General features: G+C 35.9%; 1 protein-coding gene and 1 pseudogene across 2 annotated transcripts; both read right to left on the bottom strand.

The window, feature by feature from the left end:
• Positions 1–11,611: 11,611 nt before the first annotated feature.
• Positions 11,612–13,436, bottom strand: LOC139858407 (salicylic acid-binding protein 2-like; annotated as a pseudogene).
• Positions 12,694–18,506, bottom strand: LOC139858406 (pentatricopeptide repeat-containing protein At3g50420-like). Of its 2 annotated transcripts, none has more exons than XM_071847260.1 (7): positions 16,238–18,506; positions 15,624–15,717; positions 15,360–15,537; positions 15,040–15,114; positions 14,889–14,948; positions 14,354–14,596; positions 12,694–12,829 (listed from the first exon to the last, which is right to left on the bottom strand). In XM_071847260.1, exon 1 carries the CDS (start codon positions 18,355–18,357, stop codon positions 16,261–16,263), a length of 2,097 nt encoding a protein of 698 aa, XP_071703361.1. In that variant the 5' UTR covers positions 18,358–18,506; the 3' UTR covers positions 12,694–12,829; positions 14,354–14,596; positions 14,889–14,948; positions 15,040–15,114; positions 15,360–15,537; positions 15,624–15,717; positions 16,238–16,260. The 2 variants fall into 2 exon arrangements, with proteins under 2 accessions (XP_071703361.1, XP_071703362.1); XM_071847261.1 differs by having other exon boundaries at positions 15,624–15,693.
• Between the last annotated feature and the right edge of the window lie 1,805 nt (positions 18,507–20,311).

Raw genomic sequence — 20,311 nt, 5'->3', positions numbered from 1 at the left:
CTAAAAAAGAGGTTTCTTTGCTTATTTTTTTGTAGTAGTGTCACCTGTTCGGTGCATTTAAGTATCTTATTGTTCTAGCTGTATATTGGTCATTTTGGTTTGTGTTTTGTACTTGATATTTTGGAAATTTAAAAGAAAATTTTGTGAAAAGAATATATAATATAATTTATAATTATATATAATAAGATAATAAGAGTATAAATTATTTGTGGCAGAGGATCAATAACTAACCTATCAATAAGGAGTAATAGGATAGGGTGGGACACATCTCTTGTTTCTCTATATCGTTTCCAACCTTGAACCCTAATTCAAAATTATAAAGCCAACAAAGCACATCAAAAATATCTAACTATTAAACTAACACGTACACTCATTTTGTTTTCCATCCTGAAGAATCCAGATATATAATCAACAAAAACAAATTTTAACTGATCCACAAGCAAGCCCATATGCTTAAATTCAAAGCATTTAAGCTAATTTGGGAACAAAGTCAAACCTTTGCTTTCGGTGCCAGATGGGACATAAGAGCTGTAGCAACATTACCAGCATAATTTTGTTTGACAAAAGTAATTTTTAACAGTTATCTTTGCTTGGTGTAGAAAATTGATATGCTTGGTGTAGAAAATTGATATGCTCTAGCAGGAAATATGCTTGTATCTATATCTGAGTTTGTTATCGCTTCTGGGAGCACTTGTGAAAACTTTGTAAAAAACTGAAAATGATATATATGTTATTACTTTGAGCTAAATATGTGTCAAGTGATTTAACCATTTCTTGGTCCACTGCTAAAAGTTAAAAATCTGATTTGTGATTTATTGGATTGGAAGATGATTTGCAATTAGCGTTGGATGGGTGGAATCGTTTGTTTGTTTTTTATATATATATATATATATATATATATATATATATATATATATATATATATATATATATATATTGAAAATAACGAATACTCATAAAGAAGTCGTTTTCTAAAAGAAAACACATTTTTCCCATATCGTTTGGGGGTGTAAAGGGAGTGAGGTTTTACTTGGTCGTGCCCTTGGATCGGTTTCAAGGTTTCCTCCCAAACAGCGATGGGGGCGGGGTTATTATCGCTGCATCGGCATAGTCGAAACGGGAGACGGGTGGGTTTAGTCCCCCTCGGGTGATCCCAATCACTGTTAAAAAAAATAATAATACAAAAGGACGGGGGAAACAGAAAGCTCGCATCTAAAAACCAACTTTTTAAACATGAACTATCAATAAATGAGAATCCCTAATATCCCGAAAAACCTTAGAAGCAAACCAAAACAAAAACCGAATATTACACGAAAATAAAATGAACGAATAAAACCAACCAAAGACACGAGACATACCACAACAATCAACCTCGAGGACTCGCTCTTTTTAATTTTTCATTAACCGTATCTTTCTAAGATTTCTTCCCGGACCAATTCTATATCTTGTAAGATAACACATTAGAGGATCTATCACCCAGCATGGTAGCCAAACGTGGCATCATATAATCGAATGCCGCGAAAGTGCAATCGTAATTGTTATATGTATACTATTTTGAAACATGAAAAATTGAAAATGATGTTTAAGTCCTGAGATCTTTACTTGAATAATCCTTTTTTTTAACAGTAGTACGGGATCACTCAATGGACTTAAACACTCACGCGTTTATCTCCCTACAGTTGCATAACACGTCCCCAACTGCTGCCGCCTTCAAAGTATACCGTGGGACTCGTATACACTAATCCTAAATTACAATCGTATGTTACCAATCCTCAATTACTCAATGCATGTTACATGAATCCCCGTTAACTTTAAAAGTTTCAATAAGTTGGGACTCATGACACATTAAGCCATAGTAATTGTTTAACCTTTTCCTAGCTTCTTGCTGGGGGGGGGGGGGGGGGGGGGGGGGGGGGGGGGTTGCGTTTTAATATATAAATTGTTCCCAAAAAAAAAAGTTCATTACTAGGTTAACAGAGGGATAAATTTGATATTGTTTCAGAGGTCAAAATATAAGCTTGATACCTCATTTATGTGGCAAACTACGACGATTAGATAATATATTTGATTTAAAGGGATAATTTATAGTGCTTCTGAAACTTTTGAAAGACCAATTGTTCAATCTGTTATGAAGCTTCTATTTGACGAAATGGTTGTCAAATATTTAGGTAAAATTTTACTTTCTAGGCTTAAGTTCTTATGTTTGTGCAAAAGGTTGCTTCTGTTGGAAACTAAACTTGATTTTGGGCTATAGGTTTTGAATTTGGGCTTGCAAGTATAGTAGTATATGGATCAAGATTGTAGCTCATTATCTAGAAACCTCATAGAATATGTAGTAGTCAAAGTGTGTAGAAAAATCTTATAAAATATCTAAGTCTAGAATTATCATGAGAATACTTAGGAAATATCTAGATATTAGTGGATGGTGAAGTGTTCTAGAGTAGTCCATTGTGTAGTATAAATAGAGGGCTTCACCCCTCATTTGTAATTAAGCAATTCAATAAGCAATAAAAGAAAAGCTTTCAATATCAATCAAACTTCTAAATCATCAATCCTCTCTTCCACAAATAATATACATAACCTCCTATTTCTAACAAATTGGTATCAGAGCTTGGTTCGACAAGATGATGGCCAACAATGTCATCACGTTTCCTCGCCTCACAAAGGATAATTATGATTGATGGAACATCCAAATGAAGACCTTTCTAGGTGGACAAGACCTATGGGAGATTGTGGAGGAAGGCTATGAGGAACCTACAGAAAAAGGTTCTCTCAGCAAGGAGAAAAAGTTATTGAAGACCAACGATCAAAAGGCTCTTTCCATCATCCAACAAAGTGTAGATGATGGAGCTTTTGAAAAAATTGCAAGTGCAACCACCGCCAAGAAAGCATGGGAGATCTTGGAGAATTCTTACAAGGGAGTTGATAAGGTGAAAAAGGTTCGACTACGAGGTGAGTTCGAATCCTTAAATAAGAAAGACTCAGAATCAATTTCTGATTATTTTACAAGAGTCTTGGCGGTTGTCAATCAATTAAAAAGGAATGGTGAAACTCTAAGTGATGTAAGAGTCATTGAGAAGATTCTTAGATCATTAGATTCAAAATTCGACTATATAGTCGTAGCCATTGAAGAATCTAAAGATCTAGAATCAATGACTATCGATGAACTCATGGGTTCACTACAAGCCCATGAAGAGAGGTTTAATAAGAAAAGTAAAGACCCTTTGGAGCAAGCTTTACAAGCAAAACTCTCTTTCAAGGAAGAGAACAATGAAAAGACTCATCAAACGAGTCAACGAGGTCGTGGTCAAGTACGTGGCCGAGGACGAGGACAAGGATATATCAAACGTGGAGGTTATAGTTCTTACAGAAATGAAGAAAGAAGTCAAAATTTTTTACCCGACAAGAGGTCGCGGGAGAGGCTACACAAGTAGAAGGCCAAGGTATGACAATTCTCAAACTAAATGCTATAATTGTCATAAATTTGGCCACTATGCTTCGGAATGCGAGAAGTCAAACAATTACGTGCAAGAAAGAGCAAATTTTGCACAAGAAGATACTGAAGTCATGGAAAACACTTTGTTACTAGCATGCAAAGGTGAAGATAACCGAGAATCAAATTTGTGGTATCTCGACACGGGTGCAAGCAACCATATGTGCGGTGACAAAAACATGTTTGTGGAGTTAGACGAGGTAATAAGTTGAAATATCACCTTTGGAGATTCCTCAAAAGTCCCGGTTAAAGGCAAAGGTAAGATCCTCATCCGCTTGAAAAATGGAAGGCATCAATTTATCTCTAACGTGTATTATGTGCCCAATATGAAGACGAATATACTGAGTATTGGATAACTCTTGGAGAAAGACTATGATATTCACATGATAAATCGTACCCTTTCTTTAAGAGACCAAAAAGGAGGTTTGATTGCTAAGGTGCCAATGTCAACGAATAGGATGTTCATGTTAAATATTCAACATGATATTCCAAGATGTTTAAAAGCATGTTTCAAAGATAATTCTTGGCTTTGGCACATGAGATACGGGCACTTAAATTTTGGAGGCTTAAAATTATTATCAAGTAAAGGAATGGTGAAGGGTTTGCCTCCAATTAATCATCCGGATCAAATATGTGAGGGATGCCTTCTAGGAAAGCACTTTCGAAGCAGTTTTCCAACAGAAGCTTTTAGTAGAGCGAAGAAACCTCTAGAACTTATTCACACGGATGTGTGTGGACCCATAAGCCCACCGTCTTTTGGTAAAAATAGATATTTTCTTCTATTCATTGATGATTTTAGTCGAAAGACATGGGTCTATTTTCTAAAAGAGAAGTCGGAAGCTTTTGGAATGTTCAAGAAGTTTAAAGCATTTGTGGAAAATCAAAGTGGTCTCACCATAAAGGCGATGAGATCCGATCGTGGAGGAGAGTTCACATCCAAGGAATTCAAGGAATTTTGCTACAACGATGGGTTATGACGTCCTCTAACTCTTCCGTATTCACCTCAACAAAATGGTGTTGCGGAAAGAAAAAATAGGACCATTCTTGATATGGCACGGAGTATGTTAAAGAGGAAAAGGATGCCTAAGAAATTTTGGGCTGAGGCAGTAGACTGTGCGATCTATCTTGCAAATCGCTCGCCCACTAGAAGCGTCAAGAACAAAACGCCCATTTAAGCTTGGAGTGGAAGGAAGCCCGGCATCTCACACCTTTGAGTGTTCGGAAGTGTGGCATATGCTCATGTGCCAGATCAGAAGAGGACGAAGCTCGATGATAAAAGCGAGAAACTCATATTCGTGGGCTATGACTCAAGTTCGAAGGGATACAAGTTATACAATCCCAAGACCAGTAAAGTAATCTCAAGTCGAGATGTGGTATTCGATGAAGAAGCAACATGGGATTGGAATGTTCCCGAAGAGGAGAACTATGACTTTCTCCCTTATCCATTCGAAAGTACTGCAAGGAACGAAGAATATCTAGAAGTTCAAGAACCTTCTAGTACACCATCTCCGCACTCTCTACGTACTCCAACCACTACACCTAATGAAGTGACACCAACATCAGGAGGAGAATCAAGTAGGCTACAACATCACAAAAGGAGCATTAGGGAGTTGTACGAGGTAACCCAGCCTATGGAGGATCTATCATTGTTCTGCCTTCTTGCCGATTGTGAACCAATAAGTTATGAAGACGCAACAAAAAGCCAAAAGTGGAAACGTTCTATGGACGAAGAGATTCAAGCAATCGAGAAGAATAATACGTGGGATCTTGCCACACTACCAAAGGGACATAAGGCTATTGGTGTAAAATAGGTGTACAAGGCCAAGAAGAATTCCAAAGGTGAAGTTGAAAGATATAAGGCAAGGTTGGTGGCGAAGGGATATAGCCAACGAGCCGGCATAGACTATGACGAGGTATTTGCTCCCGTCGCTCGTCTAGAAACTATAAGATTGATAATCTCACTTGCAGCTCAACATAATTGGAAGATTTATCAAATGGATGTCAAATCCGCGTTCCTTAATGGCCACTTAGAAGAAGAAGTCTATATAGAACAACCTTTGAGATACATCGTGAAAGGCCAAGAGAATAAGGTGCTAAAATTGAAAAAGGCCTTATACGGGTTGAAGCAAGCGCCTCGGGCATGGAATAGCAGGATAGACAAGTATTTCCAGCAGAATGACTTTACGAAATGCCCCCATGAGCACAGTGTTGTAAATCTCCCGAGATCTCCCCGAGATCTCGTTTTAAGAAGGGAACCGAGATGAGATGTTCATCTCCCGAGATTTCTCGATCAACTGGGTCAAACTTAGTCAAAGTCACAATTTCTCAGATTTTCTTGCTAATTTGTAAGATTTTCTTGTAAAATTCGTAATTTATAAGATTTTCTCGCTCATTTCTCGGATATTTTTGTAAAATATCGTAAAAACGTATATAAATATACATATATTTATGTTTTTATGTATATTATTATTTAAAAAACTATAAAGTCAACGTCCGAGATCTCCCCGAGATTATTTCGAGATGCCGAGATCTCCCTAAAAAAGTCCAAACAAGATCTCCCCGAGATCCGAGTTCTCCAACCTTGCATGAGCATGCCCTCTACACCAAAGTTAGCAATGATGGAGATGTTATGATTGTGTGCCTATACGTGGATGACTTGATATTCACCGGTAGTAATCCTAAAATGTTTGAGGAGTTCAAGAAAGCAATGGTTCGGGAGTTCGAGATGACCGACATTGGTCTTATGGCTTACTATCTTGGGATCGAGGTAAAACAAAAGAAAGAAGGAATATTCATATCCCAAGAAGGTTATGCGAATGAGGTGCTCAAGAAGTTTAAGATGAATGACTGTAAGTCAGTGAACACACCGGTGGATTGCAATCTCAAATTGTCAAAAGATAATGAAGGATACTTGGTGGACCCAACACAATATAAGAGTTTAGTTGGAAGTCTGATGTACCTAACCTGCACGAGGCCAGATATTCTCTACGGAGTTGGACTAGTAGGTCGATACATGGAAGCACCTACAATAAATCATTTGAAGGCGGCCAAGAGGATACTTCGCTACATCAAAGGTACGATTGACTATGGCCTGTTTTATTCACCTTTTGATCACTTCAAGCTAGTTGGATACAATGATAGTGATTGGGCTGGAGACATAGATGATCGTAAGAGTACGAGTGGTTTCATGTTCTATATGGGAGATACGACGTTCACATAGAGCTCGAAGGAGCAACCCATTGTGACTCTGTCAACGTGTGAAGCCGAGTTTGTAGCAGCAACATCGTGCACCTGTCATGCAATATGGCTCAGGAAGTTACTAAATGAACTTAAGTTTTTCCAAAAGGAAGCTACAGAGATATATGTGGATAACAAGTCTGCGATTGCTCTAGCGAAGAATCCAGTCTTCCATGATAGAAGCAAGCACATTGATACGAAATACCATTACATCAGGGAGTGTGTTACAAATAAAGAGGTGCAGATAAAGTACGCGAAGTCATTTGACCAAGTTGCTGATATTTTCACAAATCCCCTAAAACACGAGACATTTCAGAGATTACGGAATATGCTCGAAGTGACAAAATCAAGTTTAAGGGGGGCTGTTGGGAACTAAACTTGATTTTGGGCTATAGGTTTTGGATTTGGGCTTGCAAGTATACAAGTATATGGATCAAGATTGTAGCCCATTATCTAGAAACCTCATGGAATATGTAGTAGTCAAAGTGTGTAGAAAAATCTTATAAAATATCTAAGTCTAGAATTATCATGAGAATACTTAGGAAATATCTAGATATTAGTGGATGGTGAAGTGTTCTAGAGTAGTCCATTGTGTAGTATAAATAAAGGGCTTCACCCCTCATTTGTAATTAAGCAATTCAATAAGTAATAAAAGAAAAGCTTTCAATATCAATCAAACTTCTAAATCATCAATCATCTCTTTCACAAATAATATACATAACCTCATATTTCTAACAGCTTCATTTAGGTATATTGGATTATTTACCAAAAATCATACCGTTCAAACTAATTGACATTAATCATAATATATTGATTATTTAATTGTGTGTTGACTTTTATTAGATAGATATTTATACATCACAGATATGTTGATGAGTTTGATACACATGTTCATACATATTAGAAAATTTAATAATATAACTAATATATTTTCAGGTGAAATCTGTACTGCTAATGCATGACACTATGATGCTCTCATGAAATAAACTAGTGGCAAAATATGTCTGTCGGAGTGTCGGGTAGCTAGGTTGAGTAGTTAAAGTGGTCAAATTGGGTTCAGGCCAAGTGGGTAGTATACTGGTTTCAATTGACACAATCAAACACTATTGGACGTATAATCTGCAATACAGCTTCAACATTAGTATGGAATTGAAAAACATATGAACTACTGATGATGCAAATCTGTATGGCCGTCGCAGGGCGAATAACGTTTATTATTCTATTGTACACCTAGTTGATATATACACATGAAACTGGTCAGTTACAGGAGCAGTTATAATTGTTGGGCCATAATGTTCAAGAGGCTCATTCGTATAAGTGAGGCTCATTAGGGTTAATGTCTAGTTTGCCTATAAATACCATTTTATGTGTTCATTAGGGTTAAGAGAAAATATTCTAAACCCTAATTTGGTGAGCTTTGTTTGGCAATCCATTGCTAAGGGGAGATCATGCTCGATCTCCCCTGGCACCAATGTTTCTCTGTTTAAATCAATATTGTAACTTCAACACTTATTATATTATATTGATTCATTCGTGTTCATCATGTTTATCTCTTCCTTCTTTGATCTTGCTCATATATAGATGTTTATGATCCTTAAACAGACTAACAAATTGGTATCAGAGCAGGAAACAACTGAGCTCTTGATTCGAATTGATCGAAGACGTTAAATTGAAGAAGGGTTAAAAATTCGGAATTTCTAGAGCTGTTGCGGGAGAAAATTCTTAACGGGTTCTTATCCGTTGGATTGCATTGAAAAGTTTACTGTAAGTTCTACACTCACATATCTAATAGCATCTAAAATTTGAAGGCGATCAGACTGTTCAATTGTGAGATGATTTTCCGGATTTTACAGCCGTTTTTGATAAACTCTTGGAGTTTGATTGCACTGCCGTGAGAGAAAATTCATAACGGTTCCGTTAACCGTTAGATCTAATTGATTTTTGGACGTAGGATCTATACACGTAGATCTAACGGTGGTTACAATTTCATAGCGATCGGACCTTTCAATGTTGAGATATGAATTATCGAAGCTGCTACGGCCGTTCAATAAAAAGTGTTACGGTTTTAATTATGCAGCAATATATGGAAAAATTCATAACTGGTTGTTTAGCCGTTGGATCGCTTTGATTTTTGGGTTGCAGATGCACAACATATAGATCTAACTGTGTTTAAAATATGAAAGTGATCGGACCGTTAATGTTGGAGATACAATTTTTCAAATCTAACAGCCGCTAAGAAAAACGTTTAGGGTTTTGATTTTGCTGCTGTAAGAGAAAAATCATTATGCCTTCGTCTACCGTTGGATCCAAATGAAAAATTTTCTGTAGATGATTTACATACCTTTCTAGGTGAGGTAAAATTTTGGTGATGATCAGAACGTTGAATTTTTAGGTATGTATTTTTGATTTTGCTGCGATTTTCGAAAGAATTTTTCGGGTTAATAAAGGTGTGTTCTTCAATTTATATATATTCACATGAAGATGTCGTTTATACAAGTTTAATGTACGATCTCCCTTTGTTCATTAGACTTACATAAGATTGTGTATAAATTGAAGAACATGGGTGTAATTGATTTTGAGAAATATTGTAGGGTAGTCAGGAGCATACGATTTTTATGGGCCAATTATGTTATATTTCATATTCATATTCCGCACTTTTGGGTGATTGTTATGCAATCACAGGATCCTACATTAGTCATTCTTGATGACTAATTGGAGTACTTATTGATACATTTGGGATCATTAGTTGTGGGATGGAAGCCTCTATCATATTCCTATAGTGTTTGAGTCATGAAGACGATATGTGCCTTATAATGTTTATTAAGATGCACCTATTAGAGAGGGAGAAGTTCTACATTTGACGATACTAAGTTTATTGGTTTGTATGAAGACTAGAACATCAGGAATTTGATCGAGTTCAGTCACAGGGGGAATCTTGTTGTATTAGTACTATGGTTAACACGTACGAGTGGAGTTTGAAGAAACTACAGGATGACGATTAGCATTTCGACTTCAATGGGCGGAATACATTGTTATTCGAGGTTTGGGTTTTCAAGTATTCTAGAAAACTTTTGATGGAGCTTGTGATTCATAAGATTATGGTACTACTATAGAGATTGATTGAAGATTGGAGGAGGTGTTTACAATAATTCGCCAGCAACGTTCAAGGGGGAATTTGTTGATGCATATCTGTATGGCCGTCGCTGGGCGAATAACGTTTATTATTCTATTGTACACCTAGTTGATGTATACACATGAAACTGGTCAGTTACAGGAGCATATGTAACTGTTAGGCCATAATGTTCAAGAGGCTCATCCGTATGACTGAGGCTCATTAGGGTTAATGTAAAATCCCGCCTTACCACGACCACAATATTGTCCGCTTTGTCCGCAGACGCACGGCTTTTTCTTGGTGACCACACGAGGTCTTCCCAGGAGGTCACCCATCCTAGTACTACTCCCGCTCGAGCACGCTTAACTGCAGAGTTCTGACGAGATCTGCTGTGTTTGTAGCCCCAAAACGCGTTGTGTGTGGTAATGACAAGAGTTACCTTATAAGGGACTCAAACTTACTTATGCAAATCAATGTGGGATGGGGTATTACAAACTCCCCCACTTAGAATTCTGACGAGCCGAGTGCCCGTCACACCCCGAGAGGCTAGTGCTCTGATACCATCTGTAACATCCCGCCTTACCACGACCACAATATTGTCCGCAGACGCACGGCTTTTTCTTGGTGACCACACGAGGTCTTCCCAGGAGGTCACCCATCCTAGTACTACTCCCGCTCGAGCACGCTTAACTGCAGAGTTCTGACGAGATCTGCTGTGCTTGTAGCCCCAAAACGCGTTGTGTGTGGTAATGACAAGAGTTACCTTATAAGGGACTCAAACTTACTTATGCAAATCAATGTGGGATGGGGTATTACAGTTAATGTCTAGTTTGCCTATAAATACCAGTTTATGTGTTCATTAGGGTTAAGAGAAAATAGACTAAACCCTAATTTGGTTAGCTGTGTTTGGCGATCCATTGCTAAAGAGAGATAATGCTCGATCTCCCCTGGCATCAATGTTTATCTGTTTAAATCAATATTGTAACTTCAACGTTTATTATATTATATTGATTTATTCATATTCATTATGTTTATCTCTTCCGTCTTTGATGTTGCTCGTATACAGTTGTTTATGATCCTTAAACGGACTAACAACTACACCCTTATATTATGCAACATAATTACATAATGATTCGATAATTTGTATGATTATACAAATTAAAGACAAGTGCATGGATTCAAGAGGCGTTAGAAAGTGAATGTTGCGAATAAAAAAAGTTAACTTGCATTAGTATTAGCATAATTTCCAATTGTTATTAGACGTGGATGAAACTGATACACAAAGATGTTAGAAAGCGAGGTTAAAATTGGTATGTATTGTTTATTGAATCGTGTAACACTTTTTCAATTAAGTATTTCGACTCTAGTCTTGAATTCAAGAAATTTTATCTAGGATAAGACAAATTAAATGATTTACTTCTAAGCAAGAAGAACACAAATTCAAATGTGAGAGTACGTGTTTTATGTAAGTTTGATATGAAAGGGAAAAAAAAAAAACCCAAAATCGAAATTTGTAATTTGGTTAATTTCGATGGTTGAAATGAAAGGTAAAACTATTCACTTTTGGCGGGAAAACCTTTTGGGGGCATTTATTCAGAATATGAGTATTGTAAAATACCTTTTGCATCATGGGGTGCGACCCCTTGACCCTGCTATTTTCGTAACTGAATCGAGTTAGTTCTTAAGATGTCCACTCCACACTCACCAACCCCATCAATGAACATAGCTACATAATCCTTGTTTTCAGGTAAGTCGCAACTAATTAAAATAATTGTTAGATGCACTTTAATCATTAATAAAAGACCATAATCCTTTTTATTAAATTTGAAGTAAAGACTCACAACTATTAACACGACATATATTTTTCTGAAGGACAAAATAGTAACATGACTAATAATTTAAGCATATGAACGAGCTATTTCAAGTAGGCGCTCACTAAGTTGCTTTGGGTCAGTCAGATATCATGGACATATGGTCCACGCCTTTTAATTGTTTCACCTCATCCACAGGGTTATTTTCAATCATCCATTCTTGAAATTCCTTTTTTATCACTTCATCTTCATTGCCAACCACAAATACTCGTTTCACTGAACCAAAACCTTCTTTTCTGTAAGGGATTGCTTCCGATAGACTTTTCGGAAATGTGGATCCGGGCCTTATCAGTATGTTTGCTAATTCGCGATCCTACATTTAACAACTAATATTATATAAACGCCATAATACTATAGTTTTGCAGGTGTGGGATACATAGACTTGGAGAGTAACAAACATTACCTCATCGGAGCCAAGTGGATAGAGCTTGAAAGATATGAATTTGGGCCCGAACAACATTGCTACTTCAGAATCCTTTTTGGTATCGTATGGAAAAAATTGTGTGTCCAACCATGCTTCACTAGTAAAGTTCGAACTTACGACTTCTTGTGAGGAAATCATGACCCATATCCACTAAGCTATTTTGGGATGATAGGGATGATAATAGGTGCAGCTAGTATAAACAAGCTTTCTTATGTTTGATTAATTAGTCATGAAAGTTTTGATAATTTCAAATGTATAGATACATAATAAAGTTGTTTTGACATGAAATGTTAGGTAGTGCCAGAATACATGCATGTTATAATCATTTACCTGCTCTAATACATAAGACGGCTTGTGTACGGAATCTGGCATGAAGGCTGAGAGAAAAATGCCAATGGAGACCTTTTCGGGGAACATGTCCATGGCAAGGGCTATGCTCATACCACCGAAACTATGGCCCACAAGCACAACCTTCTCCGCGGGTGATATGGTGGCCATCAGGTCCAACAACGGCTTAGTGTAGTCGGAAAATGCGGTAACGTTTTGTATTACTTTTGTATCGGTACCCGAGGCAGCAAGATCCAAGGTTGTTACACGGTGGCCCGCAGCCTCGAGAAGGGGTATGAGCTTAAACCATGACCAGGCTCCATGGCACGCACCATGTACTAGAACAAAATGTGTCTTCTCATCACCTGTTAGGGTCATTTTTAGTATATTATTGTTCTAGCCATATATTGGTTATTTTGGTTTGTGTTTTGTACTTGATAGTTTGGCAATTTATAAGAAAATTTTGTGATTTTTTTTTTTTCTCTAAAATAACGAATGCAATAACAAAGGCAATATCAAGATGAAGGAGCCGAACAAGAATACAACATTAGACAGATAGACTCAGAACTAGAAAACGAAAAATCTAACTGCTATCTACGCACGAGCCAACCCCGGACAACAATATATATGTGTATATATGTATATGTGTGTGTGTGTATATATATGTGTTTATGTGTACATGTGTGTGTAAATATATATTACTACCTCCGTCCCAAATTGATTATCCTATTTTGATTTCAGAGGTCTTTTCTTTACAATTTTAACTTTAACTTATTCTGTATGTGTTATATAATACTTAATGAACGTTGTATCGTCAAAATATATTAAAAAACAAATCCATTGACATAAATTTTATTGACTAATATATAATACAAACAAAAATAATTAAAGTCAAAGTCGAAAGAAAAAGATCTCCAAATTAAAACAGGACAATAGATTTGGGACGGAGAAAGTATTAGTAAGAAAATAGTAATGTGCTTACTTATCTCAGATGCACATAACTCAAGTACGAAAACCGTTGTAATAACTGCTACCACGGTTATTCTCCATAACAATGAAACAGCCATGTTAGACTGATGATGATATATCTGTAGAAAGTTTTAACTTTTGAGATATTGTTAATGTTAATAATTTGTTTGTGTATATTTTATTGATTGATGAATGAATGCAAAAACTTGGTGGTAGTATTTATAGTAAATTTAGAAATCTATTAAACGGGGCATTATGGAAAACTATAGACCAAGTAGCAAATACTTGTACATATCTTAGATAATGCCAAAAGTACTTGACTTTGAACCGTTCTACGTACGTTTACAAATTTTCCAGTTTTTTTTTTTTTTTTTCATTATGTAATTATTATGTCAAATTAAGAAATCGTGTTACGTACCGTGCATATGTACGAGTAAAAAAGTCACCGTACGTTGCTGCAGAAAATCATTTGAAATAATAGATTTTGGCGTAGACGGAATAGGTAATTGGTGTAAAACACTACCATGTGTGGAAATATTGGAGCACCATGGTTGGCTTAGACGGAGTAGGTAACTTTGTATAAATTTATTTTATAACTAGCTTAAGACCCGCAAGTATCTTGTTGTTCTAACTGTATATTGGTTATTTTGGTTTGTGTTTAGTAATAGTTGATAGTTTACCGATTTAAAGGAAAATTTTGTGAAAAGAATATATAATTATATATTATATATTATATATTTATATATGTATATAATAAGATGATAAGAGTAGTAATTATTAGGGGATGATTCTCACACACAATTTTTTGATCCTCACACACCAATTGAGTATTATTAGAAGAGTAAAAGGTTAAAATAGGTGTGTGAGGATCAAAAAAGTGTGTGTGAGAATCATCCCCTATTAGAGGATGAAGAACTAACCTATCAATAAGGAGTAATAGGATTGGGTGGGACACATCTCTTGTTTCTATCGTTTCCCTTCATATCTCCCAAAAAAGTCATTCTCTCCTAGAAATCGATCGTTGACCGAAGAAGTTGACCGAGAATTTGACCGAGAACTCGACAACATGATGAATCCGAGTTATCGCCAAAAACTCCCCGATTCTTTCAGATTTTTGCAACCTTGGTTTCCCATCATATCTCCCAAAAAGTCATTCTCTTTACCTGAAATTTTTTCCTCTTTAATCAAAAGCCATATGCAACCATAGATAACCTATACACAGCTTAAATACACCACAAACAAATTCTATACTATTTACATAATGAATTACATATAAAGCCAACAACGCACTCCAAACAACATCTAACTATTCAACTAACACGTACACACTCATTCCGTGGGCCATCTCGAAGAATCCAGATATATAATCAACAAAAAACATATCTAACTAATCCACAAGCAAGCCCATATGATCAAATTCAAAGCTTTTAAGCTAATTTCGGACCAAAGTCAAACCTTTGCTTTTGGTACAAGCTGGGCCATAAGAGCTGTAGGAGCATAATATGGAGGCTTTTCCTAAAACAATTTTAATTTTAATTAATCAGCAAAATAAACATATAATTCTTCATTTATTATTATTAGTGGAATTAAATTGTCAAGATCTTACCCTTCCATTTGTAAGGGCAATTGCCACTTATAGGAGCAGCTTCCATCACCCATGATAATGGATTCCACATGAACCCTACAAATATCAAGATTTTGCTCAATAACAAAATTAAACAATATTTTTAAAACATTAAATGTCAAATTTACAGAATAATTTAAAAAAAGATTACTTTCTAGTTTCAAATATCTTTACTACGTCTCAAATTCTATAAAGCTTCTTCAATGGGTATACTTCTTAACAAAATGTAACCAAATTCAACACAAAGAAACACAAATCCACTATAAAAAATACAAAATTAATGATCAAAACAGATCAATTACCAATTTCAACACAGCTTCAAGAATTTCAGCTTTTTCTTCCCTAGCTTTCTTATTTTTCCAAGCAAAGTATGTAGTGACCCAGTTAATTATTATTCGAGCCACAATTTTCGGTGTTGTGTAAATCTGGAAGCGACACGTGACAGACTTCGAACCTTACTACCGTCGATACAACCACAACCTGCATCAACACCGTCACCACCATACAATCGAACAACCACGAAAAAAGTAAATTAATTAACCCAAAATCTAGATCAGAGAACGTACCAAAATCAGATTTCCAGCAAATAAACGAAAGCAATCGAAAAACCTCCCCCAAGGTTCAAACCCTAGCTATCTTATAAGATAAAGCCCTGATCAGCTGTGCTAGATTGATTAGCGTAATAAGAGGAAACGTATATTATATAAAGAACAACAAAAGATGCAGTCATGCAGCTGTGAAATGACCAAAGAGGACGGACGCTACAGTACTTTCCACATTCAGAATGGAGATATATATCCACCACCACTTTTACTCTTTCCACTGAATGTTCTAAAATACCCTTAAATGATAACTTATATCAATTTTTTGTTAAATATTATTCAGGGACATTTTGGGAAAAAAGACATAAATAATGGTGGATGAAGTAAAATTAGATGTGGATATATATCTCCCAATAGATAATAGATAATAGATAATAGATAATAAAAAATAGATAATAGATAATAATCTGGACAAGCATTGATAAACAAAAACCATGTAAGCAAATCGTTAATTTTTCGTGTTACATTGATATACAATGAGTCAATTTCGATAAATCTGGCAAAATGTTCTATAGCTAAGGTAGCGTGCGAGTAACCGAAAAAAATGATGATGGAACTTTGTCCAAACGGTTCATTACCATTTATTGTGCCGGTTTCTTAATTACGGTTGAACAATATCTTCTTCTAACTTCACCGAATTCTGCTGTAATGACACCAATTCAGCGTGCATTTCATCAACTTTTGGGTGAGTCTGATCTCCAGAACAGAAAACATATGTGTCACTCGATGACTCGATCCAACTCAAACCAGGATCTTTCTCCCCCACAAGTTCTCTTATTTTCCTCCTCATTTTTGCCACGTCATCCCACCTCCCCATTAACGCATACAGTCTCGTTAGCAATACATACGCTGCACTATCTTCTTCATCCATTTCAACTATCCTATCTGCTACTCGTTTTCCCACTTCAATATTCCTCTTGTCAACACACGAACTCAATAACGTTCTCCACAATTCAAGATGACCCGAATCAAAATCCATGATCATTTCCTCCGCTTCTTCTAATTGTCCTGCTCGACTTAACAAATTAATCAAACAACTATAATGTTTAGCTCCCGGGATTAATCCGTTTTCCTTCATAGAACTCCATAACATCTTCCCTTCATCCACCCAACCACAATGATTACAAGCAACAAGCATAGAAAGATAAGTAACTTCATCTGGGATTAATTTTCGTTTAACAATTTCATTAAATATTCTAAACGCTTCATACGCTTTCCCATGTTGACCGTACCCTCCTAATATCGAATTCCAGCATTTCAAATCAGGTGTTTGTATTTGTTCAAGAACTAATTCAGCTAATTGGATGTTACCACTTTTTGCATACATATCAATCAAGCTTCCACAAACATTCATTTCCAAATCATAACCGATTTTAACAGCTACACAATGAATCATCTCTCCTTGAATTTGGGCTGCAAGATCTGCACACGCACTTAAAGTGACACTAATCGCAAAGCTATCAATCTTGTTATTTTGTGACATTTCACAAAAGCACTTGATAGCATTCTCACCATCACCCATTCGAGTGTAACCAGTGATCATCTCTGTCCAAATCACAATATCCTTATTTGGAATTAAAGTTAAAAGCTTTTGAGCAGACTCACTATCTTCATTGTCAAAATACATAGACACCAATGTGCTTCCAACATACACGTTCGTTTCAAATCCTGATTTTATAACTTGAGCATGTAATGGGCATCCATAACTACGTGCAGGCAGGGCTCGGGTTGCAGATATTATTGTTGTGAATGTGTAATCATCGGGGCTAATCAAAGAAACTTGACGAAGGTGTATAAACATTTCAAAGGACCTCTCCACATCACCACTTGTTACTAATCCGGCTAACATTGAATTCCACGAGACTAAATCAGGATTCTTTATGTATTTAAAAACTCTCGCCGCCATTTTTGTATTTCCACAACATGAATACATGTTTAGCAAGGCGTTTAACAAGGCCGAGTCTGTTAGTGTTCCGGATACTATTACCTGGGCGTGGATGAGTTGCCCGACGTCATGCTGTTGTAATTTGCTAAAAGCATTTAACACCATTGAATAAGTAAATGGTGAAGGTAAAGCCCCGGCCTTTACCATTTCTCCATATAAACAAAGCCCTTGCATAATCTTCTCGTTTTTCATGTGGCCAACTATGATCGAATTCCAAGCCATGGCATCTTTTCGAACCATGAAATCAAAAACCTTTTTCGAACTTTGTAAATCGCCACAATCTGAGTACATACCAAGTAGAGAAGTTTGAACCAATGTATCACTCAAAAACTCAAACTTCACAATCTGTGCATGTAAACCGGATCCTAGCATTATATCTCCATGACACGAAGAGGCTTGTAGTAAGCTAGTAAAAGTAGGCCCGTTTGGTACAAACCCTTCATCATTTAACCGCATCAATAACTTAAACGCAATATGAGCATCGTCGGGACTACGAGAATAAGCAGCAATAAGAGCATTATATGAAACAACTGTTCGTACAGGCATTTCATCGAACAGTTGGTGTGCGTATAAAATTGAACCACATCTCGTATACATGGAAATGAGATTGTTGTTTAGGTATGGTGATTTCTTGATTGGGGGTGACGCAGTGATTACTCGAGCATGAATTTGACTTGCTCTTAGAAGAGAGTTGACTGACCTGCATTTCTGTATTAAAAGTGTTGCTAGTGAAATAGCTTCTTGAGATAACATGTAGTAGTAATAATAAGAGTACAGTAATATATTATTCAATAACCTTATCTTTCACACTAATCCTAAATTACAATCGTATGTTACTTGTCCTCAATTACTCAATGCGTGTTACATTGTTTATTTTATCATGTCATGTGAAGATGAAAGATAAGTTCTAGAAACGTGTGATGATCACCTATATGAAATGATCCTTAATCGTATCAAGGTTCATTTGAATGCTCTCATGGTCTTGGGTTCAGGCCAAATGGGTAGTAAACTAGACTACTAGTTTCATTACTATAAGTAAAAGTATAATAGTAATTTAGGTGTGTATAGATCAAAAATTAGTATATGAAATATAGCTTTATAGCTTTAATAATAATATAAAGTTTGAATATATATGGTGGACATTTTAGGTATGGGGGATGATTCTCACACACTGTTTTTTGATCCTCACACACCAATTTACTTGAACTCCTCCCTAATAATAGGGTAAAAGTGTGTGTGAGGATCAAAAAATAGTGTGTGAGAATCATCCCCCGGTAGGTATTAACATTGCACTTTGAATACAAATAATAAATAATAATATGAAAATGGTTGAACTGAAACCCGTCTATATATGTGCCAGTTGTTCAAACCTAATGAACTTTTCTAATTTCAATAATAAAAATCTTATTTTTTAATAAATATTTTTGTTATAATTATTTTTATTTTTTAATCTAGATGGGGCGGGTATCCATACAGTCTCTACAATATTCCGTTACTAGCCATACGTTCTTACATTTACATATACTTAGACATATGAAAAGAATAGTTATGTAAACATAAGAAAAAATAATTATATAAACATGTTGAGTGACTAAGTCAAAATTGACTTGAGTGCAATGAGTGATGATGTAAAGAATACTCTAACTTTCGATATTGAATCTCGGTTAGAGTTGGGGGATTGGAGGGGTTGTTGTTGGTTGACTTTTGCTCAGTCTCCAAGTGAGAGTAATGGATGAACATTGTCTGAAGCGATTGGTGTGTTCAACCTCTTCAAATGAGCATGAGGCCTCGTATTCACAGGTGTATAAACGGCGGTTATTAAATAACTGCCTCATCAAGGAATGTTCCTGTAAGACCCAAATAATTGTAGTGTACATAAAGTGTACATAAGATGCTTGAAGTGGGGGTTTCGTTGTACATTTTAAAATGAAAAAGAATCTGATCTGGGGGAGTGGCGCGCCGCGCCGTTTGTCTGTGACAGATTCCTTCTTTCTTTTAAATTAGATATTTTGAGGGCAATTTGGTAAATTCACAAAAGGGCCGACTTTAAGGCCTTAGATCAGTTTATGGAGACTCATTAACTCCATTTCCATCTACTTCAACCTCATCCATTCAATTCTAGAGAGAGAGAGAGTGATAACCTAGTGTGAGAAAACTCATTTTGGAGAAGAAGAAAGAGGATTCTTGCTTAAGCTGTCACGACCGGAAAATTTCGACTAATTTTAAACCAAACTCTCGATACGATGTAATATTTTTGACACGATAAGAAATGTCTGTTAGGTTGGATCTCAAAAATTTTGAACTGTTTCATATATTCAATTGACATTCGACTGTTCTCGGCGATTCACAAACAACTATTTGTAAATAGATACATATATATATATGTGTGTGTATATAAATGTGTATATAAATACTACTTGGAAATATATAAAATAATATTAAATCTATTTGTTTAAAAGTATATAATATATATTTATGTGATAAAACTTGTTATTTATAACCGATTATATATAGAGAAAGAGTAAATGGAAAATGAATGATTTCGAGCTTAATCAGTAAACGTCGGTAACACTCGGTTGATGTTTTGTTAGTTTTAATATAGATATTGTACATATTCATGAAGGATTGAAATAAAAGTTGAACTGTAAATTGATTGCGAAGGTTTTAGATTTGTCAAAAATATTTTTATCTTTTTAGTTTAAAATTT

This window comes from Rutidosis leptorrhynchoides, chromosome 7 (assembly GCF_046630445.1).
Source record: "Rutidosis leptorrhynchoides isolate AG116_Rl617_1_P2 chromosome 7, CSIRO_AGI_Rlap_v1, whole genome shotgun sequence".
Classification (NCBI taxonomy): Eukaryota; Viridiplantae; Streptophyta; class Magnoliopsida; order Asterales; family Asteraceae; genus Rutidosis; species Rutidosis leptorrhynchoides.
Note: the sequence above shows the minus strand (reverse complement) of the source record. Positions and strands in the feature narration are given on the sequence as shown.

Bases quoted from the DNA above. Each gene is read 5' to 3' on its own strand.
- LOC139858406 (XM_071847260.1), bottom strand. From the start codon at position 18,357: ATGTTATCTCAAGAAGCTATTTCACTAGCAACACTTTTAATACAGAAA.